At 38.1% G+C, this 8,939-nt stretch overlaps 1 protein-coding gene across 1 annotated transcript in view; it reads right to left on the bottom strand.

The window, feature by feature from the left end:
- The window catches only part of Dmd (dystrophin), a 2,056,279-nt gene that overhangs the window by 114,004 nt on the left and 1,933,336 nt on the right, over positions 1-8,939 (bottom strand). Inside the window, exon 63 of the mRNA XM_031364700.1 lies at positions 2,831-2,905. Within this exon, the coding sequence (XP_031220560.1) occupies positions 2,831-2,905 (75 nt within the window). The remainder of the gene's footprint in view (positions 1-2,830; positions 2,906-8,939) is intronic.

The following is an 8,939-nucleotide window of genomic DNA, read 5'->3' as shown; positions in this document are numbered from 1 at the left end:
CTAGGCATGGGGAGCCTTTTATTAACTACTTAAACTTGGCAGCTATAGACCTGAAAATGATAACTTCAGGCTATAAGCTCGTAAGGCAATGGAATCTTCCATTGGCTTTCATCCATGTATTCATTCTATGAAAACAGAAAGCCTTACTCTCTGCCCAGTTCTGTGTTAAGCTTTGGAAATCTCAATATGAAAAGAAAATGAGCCTACCTGATTCTTCTCAATAATTTCACTTCTAGGGTGCTTACATCTCTATGTGACAACTACATACCAATACAATAGTTCCTTGACTATAGTACCACCCACTCCTGAGAGCCTATGGGTTGAACATCTTTGTCCCCAAAGAACTTTAGTGGCCAAGGTTTATGGTGTTTCTTAATTCTGTCCCCAATTTGGAGTGATTTTAATTTAGCATGCATGACTTATATATAAGCCTAGCTTCTCAATAACTTAACTTTCTATTATACCTCCATGACAATTCACACCTAATTGACATTGTCATTTATATAAATGGCCATAGCCTAGACCTAATCACCTTTAAAACATTTCCACTTTGGAACTAGTGCTCAGCAATGTCTCCTTTTTAAAAAAAAATTATTTATTTATTTTATGTATATGAGTACCATATATGACACCCCAGAAGAAGACATCAGATCCCATTACAGATGGTTGTGTGCCACCATGTGGTTGCTGGGAATTGAACGCACGACCTCTGGAAGAATGGTCCTTTACCTAGAACCTGCATGTATCCTTCTCTCTGACACTGCAATAGCAGGGAAGTGTCTAGGCCACCTGCCCACACCTTGCCCATTTTTATCCTCTCCTCTTAAGCTAGTAATCTTTTAATTCTTCATTCATCTCTAGTCTATTAAACCCCACTTTCCTTCCCTTTATAACTAAGGGTCTGTAAGAACAGGCAGATGCCATCCATCATACTTTTGGTTCATTTTTATGCTGTTCAGTGTATTAACTTCAGCAAAGTTATTAAGGTTCTCTTTGTTGCTATATACGATGGGCACTATTACCAACATCATCTGACCTTAATGACAAATCCCTCTTTTCTTCTCATAGTACTACAACATCTTGGATTTTCCTACTGAAGTCCTAGCTATGCCTTCATATTCTTCTTGGTTGCTCTTCTCTGTCCTAAATGACTCCCCCACATCTCCTTTCTGTCTTTCTGTCTTTCTGTTTCTCTGTCTCTGTCTCTGTTCCCCACCTCTTTCTCTCTCTCTCCCTTCCTGTTACTCTTCTATCTTAACATTTCCATGCTTTCAACTGCTAATATTGTTTTTATAGTTCTCCTCAGAACTGTACATTTTACCAAGCTCTGGTATCCAAGTTTACAATCCACAAGCCACTAAGGCTTAGATCACACAAGTCTACCTCCTATATATTGAAATGCTCCTCCATTACTATTCAGGTCACCATACACCATATTGTGGCTTTCAATTCTGTAATAGATCTCTTTCCTGTCAGTGGTTTAACCCCTCAATTTATGCTTTCTTTCACAGCCAGGACGGTTTTTCTGAGTGAAAATTCAACCATGTCATCGCCTTGCCAAAATCTCTTGAATGGCTCCCACTGACCTCTAAAGTCTTTAACTTGGGTTTAAAAAGCTCTTTACAATCTGTCTCCTGGTTCTCTCTCCAGCCTAATATTTCACAATAGCTCTCCTTGGAATTCTGCACAGTAGCCATGCTGAAGTAATTTCAGTTCCTGAATACTTTCTGCTCTCTTTAGTCTCCAGGCCTGAAAATAAGGCCTTTTCTCCAAATGACTAGAACATTCTTCCTTGAGTGAGCTCTACCTGTTTCTGGACCTATATGGTTTAGATGACACCAATTCGCATGAACATTTTCTGAACCCCACTGCATAAAGCTAGGGTTCATAGTGTGCCATTCTTTCAGTGCTACCAAACTAAGTATGACAATCAAATTGTCTATTCATTTGTCCTCAGTATCTCAGCCTGGAAATGGAGACAATAATCATTATTTATATCAGTCATGATTATAACCCTGATACTTATGATTGTAACATGTTGATGACTTTTATGTACATTTGTGTAAGTCCCCAGATTTTCATATCTATCTTGGGCATTCCTCATTACATTATAAATTCTTTTATGGTAATATGTGTGCCTATCTCCTTAGTGTATACTAACACTTAAACAATATTATCCATAATTCATTTATTTGATAGAATATCCATGTAATAAAAGTATCCTTGTCACACTTCAGCATTTTTACAAACATACATGATTTTTAAAAATAATCTAGCCAGGAACGGGGTTACTGCCTTCAACCCCAAGAGACAGCTCACTGAGTTTGAGACCATCCTGGTCTACAGAGCTAGTTCCAGGATAGCCAGGACTACACAAAGAAACCCTGTCTGGAAAAACAAACAAACAAAAGATCCAATCATCTTTCTTCTATCATAACATCCATCTGAATATTAGCCTTTAAAATTCTAGTGACACATATCTGTGGACTTGGTTCTTATAACACTTCCATAAACCTAATACTAAATGTCCTTTATAAAATGAAGATATAATGGGAAAGGGGGAGGTAATGTAACTTTCACAAAGGTAAATGTGGGTGCAAATGCTACTCATGGCAAAAACGAAATTTATTAATATCTTATCGATTTAACAATAGTTGCTAAATACATGCAGAGATAGTTCTCATCCAACAAAATAGTCTAGGTAGATACTAAGCTAAACACTTTAACGAATGAATTTTATCTAGCAAGATGACCTTGTCAAAAATCCCCAGGTCCCATTCTTTGAGCAAAGAGAAATTATCAAAGCCTTCAAATAGTGGCTCATACTTACAGCAAAGGGCCTTCTGGAGTCTTCTGAGCTTCATGGCAGTCCTATAAGCGGAGAACCTGACATTATTCAGGTCAGCTGAAGAAAAAAGGAGGAAAACAAAAATCATTTGTTATTTCATCAGAAAGCACAGAGGAAATCCCCGATGACTTGCCAACAGCTACATAAGTCAAAATAACAGGCTAGAAAGAAACCTGTACTTATGTGGCAAGCTTTATAAGGTGAAATTCTGTTCATTTAGGGTTAAGGAAAAAAAAAACCTTGTGCCCTTCGACAATGAGTGAAGCTTAGGTCTGTGAAGGACTGCAGCAGCAGAGCCTGCAGGCCATTCATGCACTGCTAGCTCCCAAGAGCGAAAAGGAGAACAAGATACTTTTCCTCTCTAGATTGTAATCTGCATCTACTGTAGTAAATGTCTGCTGCACACGATTAAAGAAAGGGAAGGAATACATTACTGAAGTTGCTATAAGAACTGAAAACTCAAGAATCGGTATTACAACTTTCTCATTATAAAAGGGCCATGTGTTTATTGTAGAAAAGATAAAAATTAAAGAAATTTATTAAACTGAATAAATAAATCAAAACAGCCTATAAATGCAGAGCACATACTGTTAGCAATCTAAGCATGTTTATATACTCTGTATTTGTACATTTTAATATATTATTTTAAGTAAAACCATTTTCAACATTTTTCTTTCTTTTTTAAAAGTTGACCTATAATTGCACATAGTTGTCATGTATCATATGATGTCTTAGGTGTACAAGCACATAATGCTATGATTAAATTTAGTAATTAGCATCCATTGCCATGCATCATTATTACTTTTTGTAGTGAGAACACTTAGTATCCATCTAACTTCTTTGTATTTTCAAGAACATAATTTATCATCATTAATTACAGTCACAATACAATAGGATAATTTCTTTTTAATTTTTTGAGAATTCTATGAGCACTCTACTTCATCTCTATATCTCTCTTTCTTTGCTCCAAATCTTCCTATGTTTCTCTAAATTTCTCTCTCAAATATAGGATCCTCTTTAATTATTTTTACAGAATAGATTTTTTGAACTTCTTTCTGCTAAATGTAATTTTGTAATCTCAGACTAGCAACTAGCTTTATGTTCATTTTAATTTTTATTACTGAAAACAGTTTTAAATTTTCAATATATTTTGATCATATTCTTCTCCTCTCCCAAGTCCTTCTGGAGCTTCTCCTTCTCCCCACCCACCCAACTTTAAGTTCTTCCCCCAAAAGCAAAACCCGATATAACAAAAACTCCCCTCAAAGAAAATAAAGCCAAACAATTATAAAACCACACAAAAAGAAAAAAAAAAGCCACCAAACTGTAACCAAGTAAAAACACACAAATCAAACTGTGGAGTTCCTTATAAGTTTGTCTATTACTCCCAAGCATAAGGCCTGCCTGGGAGTTGTTGATATATCCACTGTTACTCTATTGTAGAAAACTGATTTTCTCTCTCCCAGCAGATATTAGTAACAGCTATTAACCTTCACCTTGCTGTCTAGGTTTTCATTAATCCATCCATTTATTTTTAAAAAAAATATAATAAATTCAAATATAAGATAAAACAAAAACTACCACATCAAAGTTGGACAAGACAGATCAACAAAAGAAAAGAGCTCAAGAGAAGGCAGGAGAATCAGAAACCTACTCACTCAGGAATCCCATTAGCAACACTAAAGTTAAAGCTATAATATATAGACAGAGGATCTGTTGCAGACTCATGCAGGCCCTGTGCTTGCTGCTTCAGTCTCTGTGAGTTCATATGAGCTTTGGTCAGTTGATTTGAGGGCCATGTTTTCCTGGTGTCCTCCATCCCCTCTGGCTCTTACATTCTTTCTGCCTTGTCTTCTGGGGATTCTCTGAGCTCTGAGGGGAGGGATTTGATAAAGGCAACCCATTTAGAGCTGTGTGTTCCAAGGTGTGTCTCTGTCTCTCTCTGTCTCTGTCTCTCTGCATAATATGTAGTTATGGGCCTCTGTATTTGTTGCCATTTGCTGTGGGAAGGAGCTTCTCTGATGATCAGCTTTACATTCTAAGGTATAATTCCGATATTCAGCAGGGAGTAACAACTTGACAATTTAGCCTACTGTTTTCTACAGCCACCAGTCTATAAGTCCCTAAAAGTCATCTAACAGGAGGCTATGTTTGGACAATGTCCGTATTCAAGTCTGCACAAGCCTTATTAGTTGTTTTTCTTTTTTAGAGTTTCTATGTATGTATGTTTCAGAAACTCAGTTCCAAAAAGCTTCTTGAAGAGAATCCTACCACCTGTCCTATTTCTTAACAACTTGATGTACAACTGCTCTCTGAAAAAGCAGATCCAATGCAGCCAGAGAATTGACAGACGAGTGAGTAAATGAACAAAAGGTAGAGTGCATAGCTAGCAGTCACAGGTAAATGCTATCCAGAACACTAATTCTAGTATGAGGAAACAGAAATACTTTAATCTCTATCTAAGTCACCTGGATCAACATTATTAACTCTGTGGGCTTTGCAGAAACCAAACATACAGGCCTACATTTAAAAATAGAGAGAAGAAAGGAGTATCTATAAATTATTTTAAATCATCTAGCGTATTTAAAAAAAAACTGGCAATACCAAATAATGACAGGAATATGGAGCAACCAGAGTACTTTTCTCTGTTGGTAGAAACACAAAACAGTACAATTTGGAAAGTTACATGAGCAATTTCTTATTTTTTTCTTTAAAGGTTTATTTATTTTTATGTAATATGTATGAATGTTTTGCCTGCATGTATGTATCACATGTGTATCTAGAGCCTACAGAGACCAGAATAGAAAGTCAGATTCCTTGGAACTGGGGGTATGGGTGATTATGAGCCACCATGTGGGCGCTGAGAATTGAACCTAGGTCCTTGTTAAATGCAGCAAGTAAGTGCTCTTAACCTCTGAGCCATCTCGCCAGCACCATATTAGGAGTTTCTTATGAAATCAAATATACATATATCTTATGATCCACGTTCATAGATATTTACATAAAAATACATGTTTACATAAAGATTGGACCACAACTGTTTTATTTATGCTTTATTTATTACATTCCCAAACTGGAAACAAAGCAACATTATCACAAATAAACAACCGTTACTAGTCACATAATAGTAACATACAATAAAAGGAAAATAACTTCTGAGAATGTAACAAAAATAAATCTGAAATCCATGCAACTGATTTTACATAAATAATTTATATAAGATCATATAACCTACAGCCAAATGGTAATCTACTGCAGTATAGATGTGGAAAATTCTACTCATAGGAACCCACGGATATGATCTAGGTGTTCATAGTATGTATTTTGTTTGGTGTAGTGGTTACCTGACTGTAAGTTTGCCAAAAATTGTATACTTAGAATGGAAGCATTTTATGGTGTTTAAATTATGCTTTAGTAATGTCAATTTTAATAGTTTAAAAAAACCCTTCATGTAGACTGTATAACATGATGTATGAGTGTGTTAGTTTATGCTACACTGTAGAGGTGGTCAGTTGTCTTAATCAGAAATGCATACTCCAGGGGTGGCTGGCTAGCAATTAATCAAATGCCTTACTCAAGAGGCGGCCACTGTAAACTTCTGCAGCTATATTTAGCTCCTGTTACACCAGGGAGTTCATTAATTATCATAATTAATGTTAGATGGGCTAATATTCATACTAGTGGTAAGCAAATTATGAGCACTATTGAAGAAGATTTAGAAATATTACCTACCTTTATATTAACAGGGTCAAAGACCATTCTAGCAGGTCCTACTTTTTTAAGAAATGGTGCCCTAAGTTGGACGCAACACTAATTGTGTCTCAATGGATTCTTGGTTGCCTGAGAGTCCTTACTGCGAGACCAATGGTTTTTCAAATTTGAACCCTGGAGGGCTACGTTTAAAACACATATTTCCCAGTCCCCCACTCTAGACTTCCTGATTCCATAGGTCCAGGATAGAGTTTAAGAATCAACATTTCTAACAAATTTCTAGGTAATGCTGATGCTGCTGGTTCATGGTCTCACACTGTAAAAACCATTGTATAAAATGACTGTGGTCTAACAAAAGCACTCAGAACAGCACAGCTATAATTTGGCCATGCTTGTGGTACAAGCTGTAAGGGTTTTTGGTATCCAATGTCTAATGTTCCTATGTGGCAGTGCTTCTTCGAGCACCTGCTTTCATTCTAATCTGGCAGCCAAAACAGAAATAAAAGAGAAGCTGTCAGGTGCATTCTTATGATCCTTTATTCTCTCCACCCACATCATCATGATTTTCCCCCTGAGTCTCTTTCTCCCAGTCATCACTGTTTAACTTTGAAGGTGCTATGATCTAGTTTATAGTAAGAGTTATCTTGTGGCATTAAATAGATCTCCACCCTGCCTCCAGCATACTAAGCTTTTTCCTACATTTACTAGTACGGAACTTACACACCTACGATTGAGGCTCTCAACCTCTCTATAAAATTAGCTGTGGGAAGACACAGAAACATACCTTGGGTCAAATACAGGCCCAGTTTACTTTAGGAGCGGCCAGTAGCAGTTTATAAGGCATGAGCCTCCAATTCTAAATTTTCTTTTGTTCATTTATTTATAAAAACATTTCATGAGAGGTAACCATATATAATGTACATAATTGGTACCAACCAATTATCTCAGTAGAAAACACTAGCAAACCCCGTCCCCCGACCTCCGTTTCTCCTAATCCCCCTTTTCAAGTGACTCTCAACTCAGTTTCCTTCTTCATTCTTTCTGTTGTACAATCAAAGACTGTCTCTTATGGTCCTAATTCCATTCCCTTTTCCAATTTTCCTGGTTCTATTCAGAATTCCAAACAAAAGGGCCAAATGAGGTCAGACACTCCATCCAACTCTCACAACTCCTATCAAGAATTGGCATCTTCCAGAAGCTAGAGCTCCAACTGGGAGAGGCAAGGATGATATGATTTATTTGGGGTGTGGATCACTATGGGAAAGGATGGAGAGACAAGCATCTGGAACATTCCTGCTCTAGCAGTGTTTTCAACTTCCCTAAAGCAATTCTTCTAAGTCGTTCTAATTATGACACATCCTGCCTCTAGCTAATCCTTCCTGACACCCTTCTATTGTTCCTTCAACTAATGGCAGTGAACAAGCCTCTTCTGCCATTGCTTTCTAAGCAACATAGTCCAACCCATTCTCAACCAGTGATGCAGGAATGCCAGAAGAAAACAGCAGGGAAAATGGCCAGTTTCCAATACAGTGCTGCAAGCTGTATGAACTTACAGCCAGTAATCATCACTGAATTCAGGAATCATCAATGAATTCCAACAGAGTTCTGGTGCCTAAAAGTCTGACTAGACTGCACTGGGCTGTTTGAGTCTGCATGTGTTGTTGCTAAGACTGCAGCACCACTCCCTCTGGCTTACAGCTGGAAGAGATAAGCGTCTGCCTTGTGAAAGCGTGTAGGATGCACAAGAAACTTCAAGATGTGACACAGCTTTGAACTATGGGAAGCTGTCCTGGGCTGAAGCTCAGAGATGACTGCCTAGGTAAAATATGCAAAAAGTTTCAGAATGCTGAAAAGCCCCTCAGTCCCATAGGCCCTTAGGAGGCTGTCCTCTGCCTTCCCTGGGAGCTGCCTTTCCACAACTCTGATCCAAACTGTAATAAGATCACTAGCTCTCCCAGCCGGAACTCAAGAGGGCTGAGAGTGTCCAAGAAGCTATCCATGTTCCCATGGCAGCTGGTAGAAAGCACACTTAAGAAGGATCAAACCCAGTTCAATGAATGGTTGTGAGCCTCTACATCTGCATTATTCAGGTACTGTCAGAGCCTCTCAGGAGATAGCTATATTTAGGATGGCTTGCCCTTCTTTCGGTCTCTGCTCCATACAGGGTCCTCAATGAAGGAGCTGAGGGGTTTGCAGCACCTTAGGACGAACAATATGAACTAACTAGTACCCTCAGAGCACCCAGGGTCTCAACCACCAACCAAGGACTGCACATGGAGGGGTCTGATTGTTTTGGCAGTATGTGTATAGGTGAGGATTGCAATTTGATCATCAATAGGAGGAGAGGAGCTCGGCCCTGTGAAAGTTCTGTGCCCCAGTG

This window comes from Mastomys coucha, chromosome X, assembly GCF_008632895.1.
Source record: "Mastomys coucha isolate ucsf_1 chromosome X, UCSF_Mcou_1, whole genome shotgun sequence".
Lineage (NCBI taxonomy): Eukaryota > Metazoa > Chordata > Mammalia > Rodentia > Muridae > Mastomys > Mastomys coucha.
This window is presented reverse-complemented; position numbering and strand designations above follow the sequence as displayed.